This window comes from Manis pentadactyla, chromosome X (assembly GCF_030020395.1).
Source record: "Manis pentadactyla isolate mManPen7 chromosome X, mManPen7.hap1, whole genome shotgun sequence".
In the NCBI taxonomy this organism is placed as follows: domain Eukaryota; kingdom Metazoa; phylum Chordata; class Mammalia; order Pholidota; family Manidae; genus Manis; species Manis pentadactyla.
In genome coordinates, this window is record NC_080038.1 from 49047430 (window position 1) to 49075400 (window position 27971).

Here is a 27971-nt window from a genome sequence, read left to right on the forward strand (position 1 = left end):
TAGTGGAGGGGCCAGGGAAGGCCTCCTAGAGAGGGTGACAAATAAGTCTTGAAGAATGTGTAAGGGAGTCCCATGCAAAAGGAAAAGCACATGCAAAGGCCCAGTGGTGGGAGAGAGAGCATGGTTTGTTAGGGGTACTCTGAGAGCCTTAAATATATCATGGGAGCCAGAGAAGGTTGGAGCAGGCTTTTCATTAAAAAAAAAATCACTGCTAAAGTTGCTGTGGAGTATAGATAGAAGAGAGTGGAGACTGCAGACAAGAAAGACTGTGAGGAAGCAGGAGTCCCCGGGCCTCTAGGTCCATGTTTCCACATGTCTGTGTTTGGGTGTCCTTGTATATGTGTCACTTAGGTGTGTCCCTGTGTCTCCACATCCTGGATTTTTGATCGTTTTTCCTGGTTCATCCTATGCCCTGGTCTCTAAATCTCCCAAATTCAGGACTCCTGGATCTGAGGTTCAGGAGCTATCACAGGACATAAACAAGACAGGGGTGGCCCAGCAGCTTCTGTACATGAGAGCGTTTCACCAGCCAGCAGGAAGCCCAGTGAGGCTGTAGTCTTGGGGAGTGCTTCAGCAGTCTCTTGCCTAGAACCACAGCCATATCTGGGCCTTGGTGCCTCTGCAAGCTTGGTCCCTCAGGGCCTGTCACCAGTCGGATGTTGGTGTGCTGGAACTACCCTAAGATAGAAAGATGCGGCGGCAGTCAAGGCAGTGGCTTGAGTCCTCAATGAGAGCTCTGATAAGATCCTAAAGCAGGAAAAGTGGGAGGGGAAACAAAGGCCTGGAGGAGAGAAGAGAAAGGGTGTCATAGGAAATGAAGCCAGATGGGACAGGAGTCAGGCTTGGAGGAGATGACAGGGCAGATTGGAGGGAAGGAGAGGAGAGGAGTGAGGAGGCTCAGAGAAAGTAAAATTTCTATTTTGTCATCACTGCCCAAACTCTTTGGTATGGCCTCAGCCTCAGGTTCTGCCAGTGTCTCCTGACCTACAGTCTGATTTCCTGCAATTCCCCTTTAAAGCAACCTCCAGGGATCTTTGTAGTACCAATATCTGATTGATTATAATCTTTCATGGTTCCCCATTGTCTTCAGGATAAAACAAATTCCTCATCCTGGTATTTTACTCTGACTACTCCAGCTCCATCTCCTCCAACCTCCATTCCTTTCCTCTACATTTTTGCTCAGCATTCCAGACTCAGCATGGGTCTATCTCCTCCAGAAGATTTTCCTTGAGCTCCAAGGCTGGGAGAGGTGCCCAACCCTGGCTTCTTCCAGCTCCCTGGGCTGCTTTCTGTCTAACACTTTAAACTCCCTATGATCACTCTCCATGTTTGGGTCTTTCCACTCCCCAGACCAGAAGATCCCCAGGCACAGTTTGGTTTTGATTCCTCTGTGGTTTGTGAGTCAAGGTCCTGGGGGCTCACTAGCACTTCACCCTGGCAGGATCTCTCCTAGAACTGGTGCTCCCTGGCCTCTCTTAGCTTCAGAAGCACTTACCCAGCAGGCCATGGGCCAAGGGGCTGAGGCCTGAACCATCGACTACATAGAACCCCAGGTGGGGTAGTTCCAGGGTGTGGGGTGCCTATAGTGGAGCCAGGGGACTAGGAACTCAAGGTGGGGCCCAAGGCACAGGTAAGGTGGGCTGTGGCAGCCACATGGACCTTCAGCTGGGGTTTCATCAGCAGGGCAGGCTGGTCCCAGGACAGGAACAAGGTACCCTCACCTTGCACAGATATGGAATTGTGGGTGATGGTGACAGTGTAGGCCTGGGATTTGTCTGTAGTAACTGTGATGATCTGGAAGTAGGTATGGGTCTGGTCCTTGTAGCCTGGCCTTGGTGGTACTCCAATCAGCTGTCCTTGCACATGCAGCCCTGGAAGGAAGAGAGTGTGGGCTTAGAGCAAGGGCTTTCACATGGACATTTGCATGGTCACCCACAGTACAGACAAGGGGTGAGGCATCAGGACTTGAGGGCCAAATGAATTAGTGCAGATTTGTAGTTAGAGAGTGAATTCCTGAAGAAAGTGCTTCTATCACAGCCTGTCCAGTGACTCCTTACTATGCAGTATGTGTGTCTGTGCATACTCAGCCCAAGGGGGCTGTCTGCCTGTATGTGTTTGCCTCTGCATTTGTAAATGTGTGTGTTTCATTATATTCATATGACTATCTTTGGGCATATCAATATATCTGTATATTTGGGAAGGTGCTATGTTAGAATGTGTACTTTTTTTGGTTGTATGTTTATATGTGTTTCTGGATATGTTGGTATTATATGTCTTTGTGAATGGTTTATGTTGTGTGTGTGTATCTGCTGTGTGTTGGTACATATCGACACATACCTGAAGGCATCAGTGTACATGTATCTTGATGCATGTCATGGTGAGTATTTGTGTGCATCAATGTGTTTCATATGTCTGGAGTAGCAGAGTATGTGTGCCTGTATGTGTTGAATTCCTAGGATTGGGATGAATCTGGTGGTATCAGTGCACATGTATTTGAGTGTGTTGTGTATGTGTCATTGTGTATATCTGGGCATGTATTGTGAGTCACTGTGTATCTGGGTGCATATTTATATGTCACTGGGTGCTGATGTAGAGAGTGTTAAAACATGTGTACCTGGGCATGTATTTGCGAGTTTACTGTAATGTGCAGGTGTGTGTGTATGTGAATGTGTACCTGGCAGTATCTTAGTGTTAGAGAGTATTCATGTGTCTGGGTGTGTACATATGTGTTAGTAAGGCACACTGCTGTGTGTTGGTATTATTCCACAAGTTTTTGATGGTGTTGACATGAATGTAACCAACTGTGGTGCCATATGGGGTGGAGTCCATGGGGTTCTCACCTGCTTCTGGGTCATCTATGAGCTGTAGCAAGTCCCCTGGGCTCCTGTCCAGTGTGAAGAAGATCCTTTCTTCTGAGTGTGGGATGTGGACCACAAAGTGTGGGTCCCCATCCACTGCAAGGCAGGAGACACAACACTTAAGTTATGGCTCTAGAAGGAATGGGAGGGGAGGAGAAAGAAAAAGAGTAGAGATGAAGGTAGGAGTTCATGCCTATTTCCCCACAAAGAGAGAGCCCAATACAGGTCTCAGTGCAGAAGCTTCCCTTTATTCAAACAGGACAGTGAGGGTGGATGGCTTACCTGAGGATGAGAAGGTGAAGATGCTTGGGAATATGCCTGCAAAGGAGAGGGGGACCGTGCTGGTAAGGGAGTGATCTAACACATTCCTAGGAACTCTGAGACTCCTGGCCTCTGAGTCACCTCTTCCCAGATGAGGGCTAAATTCCATTGCTCAGCATTTACGTCTTTTCTGAAATCTAGTCCTTGCCTAGTTCTCCAGTCTTCTCTTTATGCTGCAGCCCAACTGAACTAACTGTTCTTATGAGTGATGCCTTCTCTTGTTAGTGACCCTTTGCTTCTGTTTTTTTCTTACATCAAGAATATTTTTCCTTCCTTTAGTTACCAAGGTTCAATTTCTAGTTATCCTTTCAGGCCAACTGAAGTATTATTTTATCTTGCTCTCTACTGTGCTAGGTAGAATTGTATGATAGCCTCCAAGATTCCCTGGTGTATATACCCTGTAAAATCCTCAGGACTGGGATATGATATCACTCCTATAAAAAGTTTATGTTGAGAAAGAGATTAAAGATGGCGGCGTGAGAGGAGAGACAGAGGCTTCCTCCTAAAACTGGATACAATTAGAAAATTTAATTGGCGCAACTAATCCTGAGAGAGCAACAGGAAAGAGGACGGCATCAGACTGCACACACCTGGAGAAAAGAGCAAACCTCAGCAAACGGGGTAACGTACCAGAGCCCCTCCCCCACCCCAGCTGACTGGCGGGAGGAAGACAAACAGAGCAGGGAGGGAGTGGAAGGCTTGCGAATGCTGAATACCTTGCTCCGGAGATGTGCTCTGGGAGCACAAACCTACATTTCATGGTGCTTTCTTGAGACTAGCATGACTACTGGGTTGGAAAGTTAATACAGGCAGAGTTCCTGGGGAGACTGGGATTCTGGCTGCTTGTGGAAAGCAGGGATCCATATCTGGCTGCTCTGGGACAAAAACTTATACCTGTGTAACTGGCGCACTGGCTCAGGCAGTGGAGACAGGCACAGCAGCCGAGAGCCAGGGAACAGCTCTTTCCTACCCCAAGTACCGCTCCCCTGCGACCACTGACATTGCTTCAGGGGCTCAGCCGCTCCAGAATAGAGTTTCTGGACACTAGAAGGTGCCATATACAAACATGAAACGCCAAAGGAACCTTGTCCAGAGTAAAATTGTTAATACAACTCCCAAGAAAGATTTAAATGATATGGACCTTGTGACTCTTCCTGAAAGGGAGTTAAAATTATCAACATCCTAATGGAGGTATGGAAAGACATCCAAGAACTCAGGAATGAATTCAGGTCAGAGATCCAATCATTAAAGAACACGATGCAGGGTATTAAAAGCAGGGTGGATATGGTGGAGGAGACAATAAATGAAATAGAAACTAGAGAAGAGGAATACAAAGAAGCTGAGGCACAGAGAGAAAAAAGGATCTCTAAAAATGAAAGAATATTGAGAGAATGGTGTGACCAATCCAAGCGGAACAGTATTCGCATTATAGGGATACCAGAAAAAGAAGAGAGAGAGAAAGGGATAGAAAGTGTCTTTGAGGAGGTAGTTGCTATAAACTTTCCCAATCTGGGGAAAGAGATAGTCTCTCAGGCCATGGAGATCCACAGATCCCCCTACACAAGGGACCCAAGGAACACAACACCAAGACGCATAGTAATTAAAATGGGAAAGATCAAGGATAAGGACAGACTGTTAAATGCAGCCAGAGGCAGAAATAAGATCATATACAAAGGAAAGCCCATCAGACTAACATCAGACTTCTCAGAAGAAACCTTACAGGCCAGAAGGGAGTGGCATGATGTACTTAATGCCACGAAGCAGAAGGGCCTGGAACCAAGATTACTTTATCTGGCAATACTATCATTTAAATTTGAAGGAGGGATTAAACAATTTCCAGATAAGCAAAAGCTGAGAGAGTTTACCTCCCACAAACCATCTCTGCAGTCTATTTTGGAGGGACTGCTATAGATGGAAGTGTTCCTAGGGTTGGATAGCTGTCACCAGAGGTAGTAAAATCACGGTAGGGAGGTCGGAGCAGCTGATTGCGAGGCAAATGCAAAATTAAATTGACTATCCCCAAAGTCAATCAAGGGATAGACAAAAAGTACAGAATTTGATATCTAATATATAAAGAATGAAGGAGGAAGCAAAACAAGGAGAAATAGAAAAGAACCTTTAGATTGTGTTTGTAACAGCAACTAAGTGAGTTAAGTTAGACACTTAGAAAGTAAGGAAAGTAAACTGGAACCATTGGTAACCACGAATCTAAAGCCTGAAATGGCAATAAGTACATATCTATCGATAATCACCTTAAATGTAAATGGATTGAATGCACCAATCAAAGGACATAGAGTCAATGAATGGATAAAAAAACAAGACCCATTTATATGCTGCTTACAAGAGACTCACCTCAAACGCAAAGACATGCACAAATTAAAAGTCAAGGGATGTAAAAAGATATTTCATGCAAACAATAGGGATAAAAAAGCAGGTGTTGCAGTACTAGTATCAGACAAAATAGACTTCAAAACAAAGAAAGTAACAAGCGATAAAGAAGGACATTACAGAATGATAAACGGGTCAGTACAAAAGAGGATATAACCATTGTAAATATATATGCACCCAATACAGGAGCACCAATATATGTGAAACAAATACTAACAGAACTAAAGGAGGAAATAGACTGCAATGCATTCATATTAGGAGACTTCAACACACCATTCACTCCAAAGGACAGATCCACCAGACAGAAAATAAGTAAGGACACAGAGGCATTGAACAACACACTAGAACAGATGGACCTAATAGACATCAATAGAGCTCTACACCCAAAAGCAACAGGATACACATTCTTCTCAAGTGCACATGGAACATTCTCCAGAATAGACCACATACTAGGCCACAAAAAGAGCCTCAGTAAATTCAAAAAGACTGAAATCCTACCAACCAACTTTTCAGACCACAAAGGTATAAAACTAGAAATAAATTGTACCAAGAAAGCAAAAAGGCTCACAAACACATGGAGGCTTAACAACACGCTTCTAAATAATCAATGGATCAACAACCACATTAAAATGGAGATCCAGCAATATATGGAAATTAATGACAACAACAACACAAAGTCCCAACTTCTGTGGGACACAGCAAAAGCAGTCTTAAGAGGAGAGTATATAGCAATCCAGGCATATTTAAAGAAGGAAGAACAATCCCAAATGAATAGTCTAATGTCACAATTATCAAAATTGGAAAAAGAAGAACAAATGAGGCCTAAAGTCAGCAGAAGGAGGGACATAATAAAGATCAGAGAAGAAATAAATAAAATTGAGAAGAATAAAACAATAGAAAATATCAATGAAACCAAGACCTGGTTCTTTGAGAAAATAAACAAAATAGATAAGCCTCTAGCCAGACTTATTAAGAGAAAAAGAGAATCAACACACATCAACAGAATCAGAAATGAGAAAGGAAATATCACGATGGACCCAACAGAAGTACAAAGAATTATTAGAGACTACTATGAAAACCTATATGCTAAGAAGCTGGAAAACCTAGAAGAAATGGACAACTTCCTAGAAAAATACAACCTTCCAAGACTGGCCAAGGAAGAAACACAAAATCAAAACAAACCAATTACGAGCAAAGAAACTGAAGTAGTAATCAAAAAACTACTCAAGAAAAAAACACCTGGGCCAGATGGATTTACCTCGGAATTTTATCAGACGTACAGAGAAGATATAATACCCATTGTCCTTAAAGTTTTCCAAAAAATAGAAGAGGAGGGAATACTCCCAAACTCATTCCATGAAGCCAACATCACCCTAATAACAAAACCAGTTAAAGAAGCAATCAAAAAAGAAAATTACAGACCAATATCCCTGGTGAACATAGATGCAAAAATACTCAATAAAATATTAGCAAACTGAATTCAAAAATATATCAAAAGTATCATACACCACGACCAAGTGGGATTCATCCCAGGGATGCAAGGATGGTACAACATTTGAAAATCCACCAACATCATCCACCACATAAACAAAAAGAAGGACAAATACCACATGATCATCTCCATAGATGCTGAAAAAGCATTCAACAAAATTCAACATCCATTCATGATAAAAACTCTAAGCAAAATGGGTATAGAGGGCAAGTATCTCAACATAATAAAGGCCATATATGATAAACCCACAGCCAACATCATACTGAACAGTGAGAAGCTGAAAGCTTTTCCTCTGAGATCGGGAACAAGACAGGGATGCCCACTCTCCCCACTGTTATTTAACATAGTACTGGAGCTCCTAGCCACGGCAATTAGACAAAACAAAGAAATACAAGGAATCCAGATTGATAAAGAAGAAATTAAACTGTCACTATTTGCAGATGACATGATATTGTACATAAAAAACCCTAAAGATTCCACTTCAAAACTACTAGAACTGATATAGGAATACAGGAAATTTGCAGGATACAAAATTAACACACAGAAATCTGTGGCTTTCCTATACACTAACAATGAGCCAATAGAAAGAGAAATCAGGAAAACAATTCCTTTCACAATTGCATCAAAAAGAATAAAATACCTAGGAATAAACCTAACCAAAGAAGTGAAAGACTTATACTCTGAAAACTACAAGACACTCTTAAGAGAAATTAAAGAGGTCACTAACAAATGGAAACTTATCCCATGCTCTTGGCTAGGAAGAATTAATATCATCAAAATGGCCATTCTGCCCAAAGCAACATAGAGATTCGATGCAATCCCTATCAAGTTACCAACAACATTCTTCAACAAACTGGAACAGATAGTTCAAAAATTCATACGGAAGCACCAAAGACCCCGAATAGCCAAAGCAATCCTGAGAAAGAAGAATAAAGTGGTGGGGATCTCACTCCCCAACTTCAACCTCTAGTACAAAGCCATAGTAATCAAGACAATTTGGTACTGGCACAAGAACAGAGCCACCGACCAGTGGAACAGAATAGAGACTCCAGACATTAACCCAAACATATATGGTCAATTGATATTCGATAAAGGAACCATGGACATACAATGGGGAAATGACAGTCTCTTCAACAGATGGTACTGGCAAAACTGGACAGCTACATGTAAGAGAATGAAACTGGACCACTGTCTAACCCCATACACAAAAGTAAATTCGAAATGGATCAAAGACCTGAATGTAAGTCATGAAACCATAAAACACTTAGAAAAAAACATAGGCAAAAATCTCTTGGACATGAACATTAGCGACTTCTTCGTGAATATATCTCCCCGTGCAAGGAAAACAAAAGCAAAAATGAACAAGTGGGACTATATCAAGCTGTAAATCTTCTGTACAGCAAAGGACACCATCAATAGAACAAAAAGGTACCCTACAGTATGGGAGAATATTTTCGTAAATGACAGATCCGATAAAGGCTTGACCTCCAAAATATATAAGGAGCCCATGCACTTCAACAAACAAAAAGCAAATAATCCAATTAAAAAATGGGCAGAGCTGCTACTTCTATAGCTTTTCTTCTTCCTTCCTAATTACAACCCTTAAATAGAATTCGTGCCTCATATAGAATTTATCGAGTATCATAATTCTTCCAAGTGGTAAAGATACCTCAAGACAAATGCTGGGCATAGAAGCCACAGGGCATAAATATGCAAAGAAGTAAAAAGCTAACCTTTTTAACCAATAAGGCTTCTCAGTCACTTACCAACTTTACATTTCCCTGTATGGCCCTGGAAGATGACTGGTTAGCCAGAGACGGGTAAGATTCCTCAAGGGAGGAACAACCTAAGACAGGCACGGTCACAGGGGGGCCATCAGGTGAGAAATTGGGGATCAACAGAGGTGAGGCTTAGAACCTCACCCCCCCCTGTTCTGAGAGAAATCTTCTGCATCCATGGATGTTTTATTGCCCTTGTCTAGCTTGGATTAACACATAGTCTACAGGCACACACCTGATCATCTACATTTGCTCTCTTACAACACTAAACTATGTTTTCTACCTTTATCTTGCATCTACCTACCACTTCAGCATTTTATTAAAAATAATAATAATAAAGAGAGAAATGTGGTATCCATATATAAATCAAGTATAAACATCAAACGAATATTCATATTTGAACTGATTATTTATATTTCATAATGCATGAGCAAAACCGAAAGTTTCTGTGATGACTGCCCTTGTACTGTTCACCATGTAACTTATTCACAATGTAAGAATTTGTTCTCCATGTAAGAACTTGTTCGTTATGCTTCAGAAGATTAGTGACTGATGAAAATTAGGCTTGGGGTGGATCAATGATTGTACATTGAGCATTGACCCCCCTATACAGAATTTTATTTTTATTGTTGTTAACAACCATTTGATCAATAAATATGAGAGATGCCCTCTCAAAAAAAAAAAAAGTAATGAATAAGTACAAAAAAAAAATGGGCAGAGGAGCTGAACAGACAGTTTTCCAAAGAAGAAATTCAGATGGCCAATAGACACATGAAAAGATGCTCCACTTCGCTAGTTATCAGAGAAATGCAAATTAAAATCACAATGAGATATCACCTCACACCAGTAAGGATGGTTACTATCCAAAAGACAAACAACAACAAATGTTGGCGAGGTTGTGGAGAAAGGGGATCCCTCCTACTCTGCTGGTGGGAATGTAAATTAGTTCAACCATTGTGGAAAGCAATATGGAGGTTCCTCAAAATGATCAAAACAGATTTACCATTTGACCCAGGAATTCTACTTCTAGGAATTTACCCTAAGGATGCAGCACTCCAGTTTGAAAAAGACAGATGCACCCCTATGTTTATCACAGCACTATTTACAATCGCCAAGAAATGGAAGCAACCTAAGTGTCCATCAGTAGATGAATGGATAAAGAAGATGTGGTACATATACACAATGGAATATTATTCAGCCATAAGAAGAAAACAAATCCTACCATTTGCAACAACATGGATGGAGCTAGAGGGTATTATGCTCAGTGAAATAAGCCAAGTGGAGAAAGACAAATACCAAATGATTTCACTCATCTGTGGAGTATAAGAACAAAGGAAAAACTGAAGGAACAAAACAGCAGCATAATCACAGAACCCAAGAATGGACTAACAGTTACCAAAGGGAAAGAGACTGGGAAGAATGGGAGGGTAGGGAGGGATAAGGGCGGGGAAGAAGAAAGGGGGTATAATGATTAGCATGTATAATGTGGGGGGTGGGGGAAAGGGGAGGGCTTTGCAACATAGAGAAGAAAAGTAGTGATTCTACACCATCTTACTATGCTGATGGACAGTGACTGTAATGGGGTATGTGTGGGGTACTTGGGGTAGGGGAGAGCCTAGTAAACATAATGTTCTTCATGTAATTGTAGATTAATCACAAAAAAATAAAAAAAATTAAAAAATTAAAAGTTTATGTTGTGCAGTTGACCTTAAAATAGGAAGATTGGATTATTCAGGTGGGCTTGGCCTAATCACATGAGCCCTTTAAATCTGGGTCTAGAGGTCAGAGACAGAGAGGTCAGAGAGATTTGAAGTATGAGAAGGATTTGACCTGAAGGAGATTCTCCATAGCTGTCTCTGAAGATGGAAGGAGTGATGTGACAAGGAATGCAGGAAACCTCTAGGACTTGAACGCAGCTCAGGTGGCCTCTAGACTAAGCTGAAAGTGAGTACCAGTCAACAGCCAGCAGGGAAGGAGAGATCCCAGTCCTACAAATACCCAGAACTGAATTCTGCCAACAATGTGAATGACCATGGAAAAGGACAAGAAGTTGGTCTTACAAATACCTTGATTTTAATCTTTCGAAACCCTAAGCAGATAATCTAACTAAACCCTGCCTAAACTTCTGACCTATAGAACTGTGAGATAATTAATGGGTGCTGTTTTAATCTACTAAGTTTGTGATAATTTGTTAAGTAACAATGGTAAGCTCATGCACTGCCCCTCCTCTGTGTTCACATATGTCTATGAGAATTCTAATTGAATGGAAGTGAAAGCTTAGGGATCTTTGTTAGGGGAGCTCCTTGTTTACCTTTGGCTAGCCACGCAGAACTTCCCTGAGATTCCATGTGGCCTCCAGGTCCTTCTAGGATCTCTTCAGAATTGCCATCCCAATGTGGATTTCCTGCCAAGCAAAAAAGAAGTAAGAGTAATCCTTTACATTCCCAGGGCAAAGATGCCTTGGGCCTACCCAAGGGCTCACCTTTCTTCTGACCAAGACAGCCCTCATTGACTTCCCTATCTGACTTGCACATTGCCAAGACTTGGACCTTCTGCTCTCCATAGCAGCTTAGTCTTACAAGCTCAGTTATGTTCAAAATTCTTCCTCATACCATTTATGCAAATATTCATTTGTTCATTCATTCATTCATTCATTCAGGCACTTTTTAAGCATCAGGGTATTGTGGTAAAAAAGGCAGGATTTATGCCTAGTGAAGCTCATATTTTAGTAGGAAAGGAAGACCTGAATGAAATCATAATTACCAATTGTGATAAATGCTGTAAGAAAAAAATAATAGAGTGATTGAGGGAATTATAGATACAAGATGTAGTCTAAGGTGGTGGCGGTAGGAGGGTGGGAAGGACATTTGAGCTAAGATCTAAGGCATAACTTGAAGTGTGGGTGTTAATGGAATAAATGAGGGTGATAGGAAGGAGGCAAGGGAAGTCAGAGCAATATTCAAGAAGAAGGAACAGCTTGAAAGAGGTCCCTTAGTGGAGTTGGGGGTAGGGGCAGGGCCCATTGGAGTAACAGAGAGAAGGCCAATGAGGCTGGAGTTCAGAGGATAAGTGGGAGAAGGTGAGGCCAGAGGGGTATGGGATAGAGGGCAGATTATGCAGGGATTCATAGGCAATAAAGAGGAGTTTGGATTTCATTCTAGGTGTGATGGGAAGCCCTTGAAAGGGGTTAAGTAGGGCAGGGATATGAAATGATCTATGTTTTAAGCCATCCCTTTGGCTGCTTGGGGAGAATGGCAAAGAGAATCTCTCAAGAGATGAAGCAAGGAGACCAGTGAGCAGGCTGGGACAGTTTTCCAGGGCAGATATAATGGTAGTATTCCCTGGGACCATGACGATTGGGATGGTTAGAAATGGGTATATTTGGCAAATATATTAGAGGTAACATTGTCTGGAATTGAAGATGGATGGGATAATAGGAGAGGTGTGGTGAGGGAGAGGGGCATATTGAAGATATCATGCCCAAATTTGTATCCCTATGACTTACTGCAACTGCCAACTACCCTAATCTTGCCCTCTACGGTCACCCAGAAAATGCCACTCCTCTCTGGAAGACAAAATAGTGGAGTGGTGAAGGATATTCACTCTGGGACCAGATTATGTTGGTTCAAGTCTCTTACTAGCTGTGTGACATGGAACCAGTTACTTTACCTCTCTGTGCTTCAGTTTATCCATGTGTAGAATGCAGATATTAACAGTTTCTTGTTACAAGCATAATATATAGAGCAGCATATAGGGAGGTTTCAAAAATGTTAACTGTTATTATTTCACAGTCTTTGGGAAATTTAAAGATAATTATCATCTTCCCCAATTTAAAAAAAAAATGATTTTTAGAAGTTACCAAAATTTTTGTACCCTTCTTATTAAGCAGGGCTGTTTGCAGAGTACAGAAGAATCAGTCAGACCTGCTTTGCCTAGTGATGTTACCATTTTATAATCCTACACTCCTCCCCTGCATGAGCTATTCTCTTGTTCAATAAATGTCAATGCCACAGCTTGACCAGTTTGTTTCTGTTGAGCCTTCCCACTCTTAACCTACCTTCTCAACAAGGGCCTCTAATTCTGTGCCTCTGTACAGAGGCCCAGAGAAGTTAAGGGGCTGGTTCAAAGTCTGAAAGTGAGCAAGCAGTTATACCACCACTAGATTCTATGCAAGCCTAGTACACTCCCAGTTTCTGGTGCTATCTAATCATACCTCCTCTTCATGGCTTGACCTCTTGCCCATGACACTCACCATCTTCATCAGGAGTGAGGAAGGTATAGAAAGCTGGTGGGTTCAAGGACTCCATGAACTTGGACTCCACGATTGACTCAGATAGCAGCTGTAGCTCCTCTGGGAGAAGGAGAGGTTGATCACCTCAGGGAGGGTGTTAGAAGGCAGCAAGACTGACAGGTTTGGGGAGCTACCTTCTGGCATAGGCCTGGATCTGCTTGGTAGACCCATTGTTGGGACTGCTGACACAGATGGTCCCAGCATTTGCCTGGTGACTTGGGGCCCTGGCAGCTGGTCATGCTGATGCCAGAGCCTTCCAGGGTGCAGCAGAGAGCACAGGTTGTGGTGAAAGGGAGTAGGGAAGAGTTCTCCAAGGATAGAAGTGTTCATGGCACTGCTGGGGCTTGTGAAACTTGAGATTATATTTGGGAATGTGCTTAGGTTCTAAGAAAGTGGAGTCCTGAGCCTGGCAGTTTGGGTGGGTAATGGGGTTTTTGGTTTATTGGGGATTGGGGTCTTAGTTTTGGAAAGTGATAAGCTTGGGGGAAGTTTGGTGAGGAAGGTCACTAGGTTTAAGAAGTTATGATATTTTAGGGGTTTCGGGTAAAAGGATCTCAGGTTTAGGGTATGGTAGGTTGTTTGGGGTCTGGGGAGCAGGAACCTTTGGTCTTGTGTATGGTGAGTTTGGGGTATCTGAAGTGTAGAGACTTTAGGCCTGAACTGCAGTAGACTTTAAGGTGACTGTGATGTGAGTACACCAGGTTGAGGGAGAGATGGGGCATACAGTTTAAGTTGTGATGGAGCACCAGGTTTGGAATGCAGTGGAGTAACTTGTTTCATAGGGCCAGTTTTGCACTGTGCTGGGGTGCCAGGATTCAGAGGTGGGAATTGTGGCTTGGAATTCATAGGTAATAGGGTACCAGGTTTCTGGCATGATGGCATCCTGGGCTTCAGAAACAATAGGTCACCAGAACTTGAGGGCATCAGGGCAGCAGATTTTTTCCTGAGAGTTGGCTGAGCCAAGGTGCCAGAATCCTGTTGTCCTGGAATTTGGGGCCTTGGCTGTGCTGGGGTGGATAGAGTACTAGGGCTCTGATTCAGTGGCTCTAACTCATTGGAACTGGGTATCATTTTTGTAGAGGAAAGAACAGTTGAGGGTAAGTAGAACTTTGCCTTTACAAGCTTTGATTTGAGAGGCATCTTGAGCACCAAGGCTGGCCAGGCTGTGCTTGCCCCTAGGAGATGCCTGTTGCTGAATGAGGGTATGATGGTATCCGGTCCAGCTATCATGGAAATCTGTCTCCTGGCATCCTCATTGGCCTCCTTGGACTGCACCATGACCAATGAAGTCAGAGGTGTGACAAAGTTGTATTCAGGAGACAAATTGAGGACTTTGGCAGCCAGCAGGTGGCAAGTGGTGCTGTCACAGGCTTGGAAGCATGCCTCCAGCAGCTCTCCAACGGTGATATAGGCCCAGAGGCAGTGAATGAAGTGGATTACATTGGGAGCTGCCTCTCCTGGGCAACCAATGCTCTTTTGGCTATTGTTGCTGGCTACCTCACTGTGGCAGGCCACGAGAAGCTGACCCTTTGGGCCATGGGCTGCCAGATGGATGCCCAGTTCCTGCTTGCCTGGCTGCACCTGGCCTGCCACCACCAGCTATAAGCCAACAAAGTAGATGGGGAAAAAGGCCCAAGGGAAGGCCCCAACCAAGCCCCCCCAAGTAGTCCAGATGCACATCGGCCAGCAGAGGCATGGACATTTCCTCATAGATGCCCTCCAGCTGTAGGGCTGCATCAGTGTCCTCATATATGTGCCAGACTGCTCCCCAGTTCTCCAGGGACAGGCGACGCAGCAGTGAGAAGTCAGTGTCATCCCCAAAGGCCAAGCTGAAAAGCAAAGCCCAGCACCTGACAGACACTGGAGAGGATCACACTGGGGAGTATCACTTCTGCTGTGGGCTCCCCATCTGTCAGGAAGATGATGAGAGGGATCCTCCCCACATTGGGGCTACTTCCTGGCTCCTGGTTCCTATGGTTCAGCGCTGAAGCAGCTGCCAGCAGAGCTGCATTGATGTCAGTCCCTAATTGGGGAGCAGACTGTGATGCCATCTTTTCTGGTTACTTCTACCCCTGTTGCAGATATGCTGGGCACCTCAACAACCTCCTAAGCTCAGTCATAGGACCTCATTTGTGCTAAGATTGCTTCCATTGCTTATCCTTCCCAACTCCCTCATCCCCACACGAGCTCCCTGATATCTGATAGTGGGGCCTGCATGTCCTTGGCTTTTATCATTCCCTGTTTCAGACTGTGCTTTGCCTGTTTCCAGCGGGGATGTCCCATTGTCTACTCAGATTGGCAGCTCCCCAATGATAGCACCCCCATCTCCATGCTACAGAGGAAGAAAGAGCTGAGTTGACAGGAGGTAGTGGGTGGGGGAGACTTCAGTAACTGTGTGAGAGAGGATTGTTCAAAAGCCAGAATCAGGGCAACGGCTTGCTCAAATGCTTGGAAATAAATATCTAGATTATTGTAATAAATAAAAGTCTTAGCAAATTCTTCTGAGTGTGTATTTTAAAGAGGAGGAAACTCAAGCCCAAAGAGGAATGTGCCCTAAAATACATGGAGATTCAGCTGTGCTTTTTGCACTAACAAAAGGAACACATAAGAATGAAGAGACATATTTGTGTAAAATATAATAGTGATATTTCAGGCATTGTGAGAGGTGAGGTGAATGGGAGAATGAAACGAGCATTTCGAGAATTTCCCATGTCATCATAGCCTACCCATTTGGGTTGGTAGGTCTAACACTCACAACCATCAGCTTCCATGTGGCCCAGGTAGTCCTTGGCACTGTGGACATTCTGGATGGTGGCCTGGATGGAGCCTTCAGCTTTCCAGACACTAACTGTGTCACAAAAGGAGATGATGTTGAAGTAGTCATTGGGCTGTTGGTCACCAAGGATCACATTCATGGCCTTTTTTGTCTGTGGGAAATGAATGAAGTAAAGGAGATGGACCAAGACTTGGGGTTTTGCACAAGACTAAAAGTTTTTTCTGCAAAAAGCACTAAGGTTTAAGTGTTGTATGGTTTTAAGACTTTTGGAGTCTAGCACTCTGTAACTAGGATTCTCAGGTCAAAATGCTCAATAGGCTCTATGGCCCAAAGCCTAGAACTGCACTGTCCAATGGATGCTAGCCACATGTAGATATTTAAATACAAATGTAAGTTAGTTAACATTAAAGAAAAACATTTTTTAATTCTGTATCTTTACTTGCAGTAGCCACATTTCAAGTGTTCAATAACCACATGTGGCCAGTGGCTACTGTATTGGACACTTCAGAATTTTAGAACATTTCTATCATCAAGAAACTTGGACAGTGGTAGTCCAGAAGTTCTATGTTCTATGCTTTCAAAATGCTGGGATCCATATGTTCTAAGGTTCCTGGACCTCATGACCCAGGATTCAGTGATTCCAAGACTCTAAGGCTTAAGAGCTTTATGATTCCAGGTCTTTACAGCTGCTTTTCAATTACTTTGCATGCTTTGGTTCTGTTCTATCTAATCTGTTTTTCTATATCACCCTCCATTTCTTCCATTCTGGTCTTCTTGCTGGTCTCCAGATAACCCAGAGTCCATTTTGTCTCCAAAACTTTGCTCTTGTTGTGCCCTTTAGTCAGATCTTCCCACTTCACCTTTACTTATCCATATCTTCACAGTTCCTTTAGCTGCTCCTTCTCTGTGCAGCTCTTCCCAGATTGTCTACTCTGACCCCATGACTTTGCACCCAGACATTCTCAGTCCCAGATTGTTCACTGACTATCTTATGTAGAATATTTTCATTCCTCATACAGATATTGAGCCCTTTGAGAACAGGGCTCAAAATGCTTCTTTCTCTTGCCTCCCTTCTCCATGACAATACTTAGCATAGACCTAGGCACATAGGAGGTTCAGAGAATAGGGTATGTAGGTTCTAGGATTACATACCATTTATAGGATATTTGCTATGCTCCAGGCACTGTGCCAAATACTTCAGATACATCAACTCATTTAATTCTCACAGCAACACAATGAAGTAGGTACTAATATCCCCATTTTACAGGTAATTACACTGAAGCTCAGAGAGCTGAGTGACTTACTCAAGGTCACACAGCTAATCATTGATGACCAGGGACTGAAATTCATATTTTGGAGATATTAAACCCAGTGATTTTAAGTGCAATACTATTCCTTCAACCCTTTATATCAGTATGGATTCCAGAGACCACAAGGGTGGTCTTGTGGCCCACCTTTCTCTACATCTTAAACTGACAGAAGATGTCTTGAATGCTTCTATAAGCATATCAGAGCCTTTCCTGCTATAGGATGAACTCAGGGGATAGGTCACACATTCTGGGATAGGAAGCTGAGCATCATGTTCTTGTTTCCTTTGACAGGGCTGAGATATAGAGGATGGCCTTTCCTGAGAACCTCCTGTTAACTAGGACATATTATGTTTTTAGAAGTATATTGTTTAATCTCCTATCATTTTGGGTTTTCCACCTATCTTTCTGCTATTGATTTCTGGTTTAATTCTATTTGGTCTGAGAGCAAATTTTGTACTATTTATATTCTTTTAAATTTGTTAAGGTATGTTTTATGGTGCACAATGTAGTCTATCTTGGCAAATGTCCCAGGTGAGCTTGAGAAAGTGTATTGTGCTGTTGTTGGATGAATTATTATGTACATATCAATTAGATGCAATTGATTGATGGTGCTATTCAGTTCAACTATGTCCTTACTAATTTTCTGCTTGCTGATCTATTTCTTACAGAGAGGAGTTGAAGTCTTTAGCTACAATAGTGGATTTTTCTATTTCTCCTTGCAGTTCTATCAGTTTTTGACTAATTAATTTTGGTACTGTATTGTTCGGTACATACACATTAAGGATTCTTATGAATTATTTGAGGATCAACCCTTTTACTATTATATTATGTACCTTTTGATCCCTGATAATTTACTTGCTCTAAAGTCTACTTTGTCAGAAGTTAATGTAGTTGCTCCAGCTTTCTTTTGAGTAGTGTTAGCATCGTATATCTTTTTCTCCATCCCATTACTTTAAATCTATCTGTGTCTCTATATTTAAAATGGGTTTCTTGTAGACAACATATAGTTAGGTCTTGTTTTTTGTTTTCTTTTTCTTTGTTTTCTTTTGAATCAACACTGAGAGTCTCTGTCTTTTAACTGGTATATTTAAGTCATTCATTGTTACAGTGACTATTGATATAGTTAGATTAATATTTGCCATTTTAAAAACAGTTTTTTTATTTATTGACTTGGTACTTTTTTTTTCCTTTTTGGTCTTCCACTCTTTTTCTTCCTTCTCTGGTTTCAATTTAGTATTTTGTATGATTCCATTTTTTTCTTGTCTCTTAACATATCCATTATGTTTTAAAAATTTTCTTAGTGGTTGCCCCATAGTTTATAATATGCTTTTACAACTAACCCAAGTCAACTTTCATATAACACTATATGATTCATGTGTAGTTAAAAAACCTTGTAACAGAGTATTCCAAATTCCTCCATTCTGTCCCTTATATAACATTGCTGTCATTAATTTCACTTGTCAATAAGCTATAGTCACTGTACACAGCATTGCTATTATTTTAAACAAACTGTTATCTATTAGATCAATTAATTAAGAAATAAAATATTATATTTTACCTTCATTGCTTTCTTCTCTAACACTCTTCCTTTCTCTACATAGATCCAAGTATCTGAGCTATACCATTTTCCTTCTCTCTGAAGCAGTTCTTTTAATGTTTACCTGTTCAAGGCAATTCTATTCACAAAATTTCCCTCAATTAATGTTTGGCTGATGAGGTCTTTATTTCTCTTTCATTTTGTAAGGACAATTTTTCTGTATATAGCATTCTAGGCTACCTTTTGTTTCCTTCAACACTTTAAATATTTCACTTTACTCTCTTTTTTGCTTGGATGTTTTCTCAACAGAAGTCTGATATAATTCTTCTTAATGTGTTGTTTTCTATGGGCTCTTTTTGGGATTTTTTTTCTTTGTCTTTGATTTTCTGCAGTTTTAATAGCATATGCTTTATGTGTAGATTCTTTTTGGTTTTTATTCTGCTTAGTATTTCCTGAATTTCTAGGACCTGTGGTTTAGTGGCTGCTATTTAGTTTGGAAAATGTGTATCCAGTATTCTTTCAAATATTTCTTCTGTTAATTCTTTCTTTCTTTTCCTTATGGTATTTCCATTATACATATGTTACCCTATTGTAATTGTACACAGTTCTTAGCTAGTCTTTCAGTTAAAAAAATTTTTTCCCTTTGCATTTAGGTTTGGGACGTTATCAAGCCCACTGATTCTTGGGCCATGTTCAGTCTCATAATGAGTCCACCAAAGGCATTCTTTACTTCTGTTATGGCATTTTATATTTCTAGAATTTCCTTTTGATTTTCATAGTGTATCCATTTCCACTTACGTGACTCATCTGTTCTTGCATATTGTGCACTTTTCCCATTAGAGCCCTAAGCATAGTAGTCATAGCTATTTTAAATTCCTAATAATTCCAACATCTCTGCCTTATCAGACTGATGGTTGATTTATCTCATTAGATGTTGTGTTTTACTTCTAGCATACATTGTAAGCTTTTGTTAAAAGCTAGATATAATGTACCAGGTAAAAAGAATGACGGTAAAAAGGTCTTAGTTTGAGGTTTTATTTTTATTTGGCTAGGAGTTAGGTTGTGTTTGCTGGTTGCTGTAGTGGCAGGTGTCAGAAGCTAATATTTCTTTTAGGTCCATGTTTTTGTCTCCTCTGTTGTCTCAGGTTTCCTTAGAGATTCTTTCTTAAATTGAGTCTATGCTTCCAGTTCTTTCAGCTGTAACTTCCTGTTGTTATACAGGAGCCAAGTGGATGTGGTGGCAATATATGCAAGAAGCAGAAGGTTTCCATAGTTCTGTGAGATTAGTCTTTTATGGCATCTGTGCCCTTGGAATATGACCTTCACATGTGCTTCTCAGTATTTTTCCCACCTCAGATGAGAAAGAAATGCTATAAAGGTTTTGAGTTTGGTATATCATTTCCCTGACACAGAAAGCTACAGGGAGATAGTTTTTGATATTTCTCTTCCCCTTGTTTGGTTACATTCTGGTAAAAAAAACAAGTCAGTTAGCTTTAGGTTCTATGGGCTCTGTGGTTCAGAACTTCTAAGTACAAAGATTGTACAGTCAGAGGAAACTTGAACCTGACAATCCTAGAACTTCAGAGTACTACTATTAAAATGTTGCTTCCAGAACTTTATGGGTTAAGGCTCAAAGTCAAAATCTCTTTGGCCCATGGCTCCAATACACCATTTGAAAAGTGCTCTTACAGAAGGGCTACAAAATTTAACCTAGATGGACCAAGGACTCTGTGGTTTCTAAGCACTATAATGTCAGTGTGATATATTTTTCCAGTTTCAAAGTAAACAAAAAAGAAACAAACACCTGTAGCCTCAGGAAGGTTTACGATCTGAAGGGACTAAGGTTTTGCTTTGTTTTGTTGTCTCAGATCTTATCATACCAGAATACTCTAGCTCAAGGGTTTTTATGACTCTTGGCCCTTTTGAGACCTGGAGTTTGGTGGTTGAGGATCTTGATAGTTTCAGACCCCATTGACCAATGTTTCAATGTTCCTAGAATTCTATGCCTCCAGGTCTACATAGCTCCTCATGTGTAAGGTGCAAGGACCCTAGGTAGGCCCAGGCCTATAAGATCCAAGAGTGATGGGATACAAGGGTCTCTGTTCCAAGGGAACCACGGTTCCAACACTCTCTGCTTTCTGAGCCTTCTAAAACAAGAGCTATGAAAGGTTCTCAGGGTCCTTGTTACCTGCATCATCTTGGTACCAAACATGGAGCCTCTCACGTCAATAATGAACACCACGTTTTTCTCAACAGATGGGAGGCCTCTGGGAGCAAAGTAATGAATAAAATAGCCATAAATAAAATAAAATAACCATAAATCTGGACCAAAAAAAAGAAAAGAGAGAGAAACCAACAAGAATTGTGAAAGCCAGTCTAGATCAGGTCCCTACTTATCTCCAAACACCCTGCTCTTCTCCTTCCTAAGCCTTGTCACTGTTTCTAGCTAAACAGGCATTTGTGCGATTGCTTGTTCAATGTCCATCTCCTCCACCACAACTGCGTCTCTGCTGTTCAGATTGTCAGCCCAAGGCCTGCCCCAGTGCTGCGGAGTGAATGAGACTGGCTTGTGGCCCAAGGTTCCAAGGATCAGGATCTCTGTAATGTGAGAGTTCCTGTCCATGAGAGCCGGGCTTGCACAGTCTTGAGGGCCCCTAGGGACATTTTGCCTGGGCTCCAGGAACTGTAAGTATTGTTTTAACCTCCCTCTGTAGAGTGAGCCTGGGGGCCAGCTCCATTGCTGCCAGGGGCTTGGAGTTAGCAGGGCCTCCCTCTCCTCCTTAAGCCTCCTTTCTGCTGTTGCTGGGCAGAGTAGGGAGGGAAGGAGGAAGCAGAGGCTGAGTGAGCTGTTTGTTCAAATGGGGTTGGTTGGACCAGGTGCAGAGGCCTTGGGCTGTTAAGGATGTGATTGGATGCTGACCTCCTTCCCCCACTCCATCTCCCACTCTGCAGAGCCTGGGGGCTGGGACAGCTGAGGGAAGGGGAAGGGGCTGCTGGGAGGAACCCCAGGACCAGTGTCAGCGCAGCCAAGAGAAGTACAGGCTTGCTAAGGATCTGTGCTGGCCAGTAGCCCTGGACCTGCTCTGGGATAACCAGCTTATTCTCCTCTCTGCCATTTAGGCACTCTCTGATCAAATGGCTGGCCACACTATTCCCTCCTCTCTGGGTGGGGGAGTGGAAGGAGATGGAAGGATATCTTGCTCTACCCTCCCACCCCAGCCTTTGAATTAATTCACAAGTGCATGTGGAGGCTCTATCTTTACTTTCTCCTGAACTCTATCACAGTCCAAAAGGCCTGGGTCGACCATCCTGCAACTGCCCAAGGCAAAGGCAGAGTCCAGGTGTCATCCTGTTCCTCCCATACCCTAGTAGATGAGAGCTTCTGGGAAAATGACACTCCTGCTTATCCGTGGTCTCAGGCTCACTGGTGACCCCACAACTCACATCCTGTAAGCCAGAGTCATGACCCAGGTCACCAAGCTCTTGCACTCCCCTCAGTTGTCGTGTCACCCCACTCTCAAGAAATGTCTCCCCTCCTTCCCCGTGAAGAAAATTAAGGGCACCAGGCCATATCCCTCAGACTACCCACCCTACCCTTGCATAGGGTCCTCATACCCATACACCTCTTCCTCTACTTAAGGACAAAATAGTCCTGTCCCAGACCCCACGCACTGCCAGCCTCCAGCACCTCCTCCACCAATCAGGATCCTTCTACTTCTCTCCAATCCACCCCACAAGCCCTACCGGGTCTTCCTAAGAATATAAAAATTTTTGTCTTTTCCATCTACTAAGACAACCCCCACTGATCCCAGTTCCACTAAACTCCAAACCAGCTTCCCTCCCACTGCAGCATCCACAATAATGAAACCATCATCTGCAATGGTCTTCTCACCTCCAGTTCACTCATCCACACACCCCAGACTGGCTCCAGCCCCAACCACGCACTGACCCTTCTCTCACTTATGGCAACAACGAGTAGCTGGTTTCCAAACCCAATGGGTTTATTTCGATTCTCATTGGACTGCACCTCCCTGAGGTATTCCACAATTGGTGATAACTTATGGTCCCCAGAAGAATCTTTTCCCCTGGCATTCTGAGGTGGTGAACTCTCCCTAGTGTCCTACCAGCTCCCTGGCCCATCTGATTCAGTCCCTTTCGTGGGCTCCAACTTTCCCCCCTCTTCCTTAAACAGTGCTTCCCAATGTTTTTCAATCATGGCGTGTAAAGAAAATTATCATGTTTGTGTAGCAACAATGGAGGGAAGAGGTGGGAATACAGAGCTCTGAGCAGGCTGCTGGCAGTTGTCAGGGCTGTACACTCCAAGGGCTGAGGAGACCAGTAGCTCCTGACTGGGAAGCACTGCCTTAGCAACTGCCATCCTGGATCTGCTCTTACAGCTCTATACATTCTTCCTGAGTCACCTCCTTAGCTCTCTTGGGTTCAACCCCTGAATCTGCATTCTTGTCCCCACATCTCTTTCCTCAGTCCAATTCTTTCCACTCTTCCCTTTCCACAGATGCATACCCATTCACTGTTGCACCTGTTCCCTTGGATGTCTGAAGATGCCTCCAATATATCCTGCCCAAACAATAAATTCGTATCTTGCCCTCAGCCTGCCCTTGTGTGTCATCGTCATTTAGAGTCACCGTCATCCACATGGTCACTCCGTACGCAAACCTGAGTGTCACACCTGAACCTTCCCGTGCCTCTCACTCCCCACATACAAACCACCAACAACTCCTGCTGGCTTTATCTGCTGGATATGTCTCAGGTGAACCCCTCCTTTACATCCCAAATTAACAAAGCCCAAATTCAGGACTTCTCTCTCTCTGGTTTCCTTGCTTCTGTTATGGCTCTTTTCATCTATGTGTCTTTTCTACAGCTGCTCACTCTGAGTCTTTCCAAACTCAAACCCTCTCATGATTCCCTGGTCACCTTCAAGAAAAATTCCATGTTTTTTATCATGCCCCTGCAGCACTTGTGGCCTTCAGTCTCATCTCTTATCACTTCTTATGCCTCAAATGAATGTTCCAGGAACACCAACCCACTTGTAGTTCCCTACACACCCCTGCATATTTCCAGCCTCCATTCCTTGCATCATGCAGCCCCAGTTGGCTAGAATGACTTTCTCTTCTCACAGCCTTGCCCTCAACTTGGTAATTTCTTTGCATTCTTTGAGATCCAGGTCAGTCTTTACTTCCTTCAGGGAGTCTTCCCTGCCTACCTTCTCCCCTCATGATGGCTTCCATCATACCTTATGTTGTCACAGAAAGGGCACTTCTCATCTTGTGACTGTGTAGTGCCTCTCTCTGTTTCACTTGGAGACAGTGAATAGGATCTATGTGATTCACTTTGGGGTTCCCAACATCAGCCAGCAGTGCTGCTCGGCTGGGGAGCAGCCTGCTGGGTGGAGAGGAGTTCACATATGAATGAAAGAATAAATAAGTGCCTGAGGAGAGGTGTGGCCAAAGTACTATTTTAGCCCAGAGCAGAGAGAGGAATTGTGAGTGGGGTGAGGTCACCAGGGAGGTGGTGTTTGAGCAAGGTTTAAGGATGAGGAGGGCACTGACCAGTGGAGAAAGGAGAGAGAAGACATTCCCGGGGCAGTGGATAATAAGAGCAAATGCTCAGGCAGAAATGAGTGGCAGGCTCAGGTGTTATTGGAGAATGGTGTGAGGTGTGGTATAGTGCAGGGCAGCTGGAGGGTGATTTGTGTGCTGGAGGTGGCGAGAGGTGTGGCGGCAAAGGCAGGCTGGGACCAGACATCTCAGGCTGCCGTGCAATCCTTGTCGTCGAGCCAAGGGTCTTGGATCAGTGTTCTACCCCTCTGGTAGAGCATGGGACCTCTGCATGCTCTTCATGAGTCTGTGAACTCAGAATTTAAGGGCTCTCTGTGCAGGAAGATGACTCAGGTGAAGCAAAACGAATTTTTAAAACTTAGACACAGCGAGTGAGCAAGTCCAAGCGAACCTGAGAGTATCAGAGCTGCAGAAAGTGTGAGAGCCCATGAGTGAGAGACCGATTACTGGCCTGTGGTTCACTTTCCAAAAGGTTCACTTAACCACACTGTTAAGAGTGGGCTATGGCCTGATTCAATTAGGAATGGATTCATTTAGAGCTTGATTCCGTGTATGCAGTTTCAGGGCTTCAACCTTTTGGGGGAGCACATGTGCCCCTCAGCGTGTGAAGTCATGTGTTGCTGCACATCATCCTGTCCGCATTCCCTAGTCCTCACTGATCCATAGAGAGAACCAAATGAGCAACTTAGGACACCAGATCATTGTCCAGGCCTGTCTTACTCCAGAGTCCATGCTCTTTCCATTCCCCAGCTCCCTTACCTGCACATCTCCAATGATGTCCTCCATGACTACATCATACTGTACCACGAAGTCAGCCATAATGCCTGAGCTGGAGAAGGCAGTTTGGTCTTGCAGTGTTGGGCAGAAGGTGATTTGGACACAGGTCTCTCTCCCTTCTCAATCTTGGTGGATGAGGATGAGTCAGCCTCACCTGTATGGGTGGGGAGGGGAGGGGTAGGTTGGCATGGGGAGCTCACCAGGCAGAAATCCAGGTAAAGTGATGCCAAAAGGGGCAATATCTGGGCACAGTGAGAGGTAGCCCTGCACCACCTGCTGCTCCTCCTACCTGCAATGCCCTGCCACCTGCTCAAATGCCACACTCCTCCAAATCCTACAACCAGCTCCTCCTGCTCTGCCCCTTCCAGCAAGCCCAGCCCGACAGACCCAACTGTCTCCTCAGCTCCCAGGCTCTGGCAATCTGGCTCACTTGTATCCCTCCTGGGGCCCAGTCTGGAGGAATGTCATGTCCCCAGGTAGACCAGGGTCCTGGGTCTCCTCCCAGAGAGGCCATGTGGTGTGTATTGTGGAGAGAGACAGACATGCAGACAGGGCCTACCTAGGTCTCCTCCCATGCCCTTTAGTGCTGTAGGAAATTGCACTCTAGCAAGTTTCTTCTCTGGGATAGAATTTCACATGTTTTCTTCCCGATCTGCCTTCTGAATCTCGGAATCACTTGTGTGAATAGGCCTTTTAGCACCTCATGAAATCACACATGAATTACTGATCCCGGATGTTTGCTGAGCTGGCTGCAAGATCAACTTTTCTGGAATTTCAGTCCAAGACAAATATTCATTTAGGCATGTCTCCGTGCCTCTTCCCCGCCCCCACCCCCTGAAAATGGAAACTTGGGAATTCTGCTCCCCTCCTCTTCCCTGCTGCAGCTGTCAGGAAGCTTAGGGGCAACCTGAGCCCCCATACTCTCTGAGGCGCCTTCTTACATACATTCCCTTGGCTTCCTTCCTTTCAGAGGTCTTTGTTCTGTTTATCCCCACAGGATTGGCTCTACCCTCTGTTTTAACCTTTAAGGAGAAGGGGGAGGGAGCTGCCATTTTTAGCTCAGGGCTTAAGAGCACAGGCTCCAAGGACTCCGATGCTGCCTGTGGGCCCCTGGACAAGTTATTCACACTCTCTAAGCCTGAGCCTCCTCATCTGTAGCAATGGAATGATAATAGACCCTATTTCACAGACAGGGTTTGTGGGGATTAAATGGCACCATTTACGTAAAGCATTTGGAACCACACCTGGGTCTTAGTAAGTACTCGATAATACTAACGGTTACAGTTGTCATCACATCTTCGTTACTCTGTACCGCTACCGCTGATTCTCAAGGAGGAATTTTCTCAAATTCTCAGAATGGTCCTGGGCCGTAGGTGGCTTCTCCCCATTGTACAGGTGGGAAAAGTGAAGCAGAGCAACCGAGTGATTTGCCTGTGGTCCCACCTTAGGGGAGGTCAAAGCTGGGATTTGAACCCACGTCTGTGAGTCTGTCTCTCTCCTCTATGTCCACCACACTGTCTGTCTGGGTCAGCAGGGTCAAATTAGGCAGGACCTCCAAGCTAAATAGTTTGGTGAGGGTGGCCACATGAGGTGGGCCGTTTCTCCATGCCTGTCCCCTCTTCTTGCAGAGCAAGAGTGGCTTCTGCACTGCTTAGCTGGATAAATAAAGTTTACAGACCAACTTATTCAGTCATTCCCTCTTTCACACGTATTTACTGAATCATTCAAGCATTTACTTACATACTTTTACCCACTGTTTCCTTTACTCACACTCACTCAGTCCATTTTTCACTCATATTCACTCTATGTCAGTCAGAAGTTTGTTTAAAAACAGAAGGCACACCCAGTGGGTAAACTGAAGGTGGATTAATGAAGACATAATTTTCAGAGGTGTGGGCAGGATTAAGAAAACCCACAAAGGATGGCCAGATACCCAAGGAATGCATTGGCTGAGAGTCATTATCACCACTAGAATTGAAGGATTGCAGGGGAAGGAGCGGTTATAGAGGATGGCAAGATTTATAACCTTGGGAGAGGGACTGTGCAGAGGAGCTTATCGCCATGGTTGTTAGGGAAACTTAGACATGGAATAGCACTACCCAGTAGATAGGGAGACATGGGAATAAATACCCAAAAATCTCCCTCTGGCCACCCTCCCTTTCAGGAAAGCACCCTGTTTGCAGAACAGATGAGCCCAGAGGATGCAATCAACAAAAATCAGTTTCCTGTGGCCCAGAGCAGGATGAACATGGCGGGAGAACGGGTCCACAGGAGCAAAAGGGGAATAACAAAATGAGCTGCCCATGCTCCTGCTTGGGGTGGTGCAGCCACCATCCCTACATCAAGATCTTCGACGTGGGCACACGCTACATGGTGAACCGAGTGCAGGACCACATCCAGAGCCGAACGGTCTACTACCTCATGAATATCAATGTCACATCCCACTCCATCTATCTCTGCCAGCACAGTGAGAGTGAACTCAACCTCAGGGGCCACATCGGAGGTGACTCTGGCCTCTCAGCTTGGGGCAAGCAGGAAGGAAGGGCCCCCTGAATCCAGAGGCTTTGGCTGAGTGGGCCCAGGTGGGCCACAGTGGGTGGAGTGGCTACTGCCTGGATCCTGGGATGGGGTGACTCAGTGACAGGTAAAAGCAGGTTCTGGTCATTCCCTGTCTTCCATCCTGGTAGCCACTGGGTCTTGACCCATCCTTAAATGGCTCCCATGTGTCAACCGCATTGGCAAGTCTGGTAGCTTGGGCCTGGCACTCCAGGCCTGCCCAGATCCAGCTTCTCCTCCAGCCCCATTACAGTGAGCACCCTTGATCTCTGCCTGAGTGGTCCCTCGTCTATCTCACAGGCTTGTGT

At 43.8% G+C, this 27971-nt stretch overlaps 1 protein-coding gene across 1 annotated transcript; it reads right to left on the reverse strand.

Annotated features, from left to right (window-relative positions):
• Window positions 1–117: 117 nt before the first annotated feature.
• On the reverse strand, window positions 118–27170 carry ITIH6 (inter-alpha-trypsin inhibitor heavy chain family member 6). Its single transcript, XM_057495352.1, is given in 18 exon segments — window positions 118–678; window positions 1496–1573; window positions 1576–1626; window positions 1629–1871; window positions 2841–2954; window positions 3141–3176; window positions 11149–11241; window positions 13090–13203; window positions 13206–13611; window positions 13613–13752; window positions 13755–14787; window positions 14789–14966; window positions 14968–15151; window positions 15884–16055; window positions 20940–21049; window positions 25083–25218; window positions 25221–25261; window positions 27134–27170. Coding segments are annotated over 18 exon segments (3378 nt in total). The 3' UTR covers window positions 118–466.
• Between the last annotated feature and the right edge of the window lie 801 nt (window positions 27171–27971).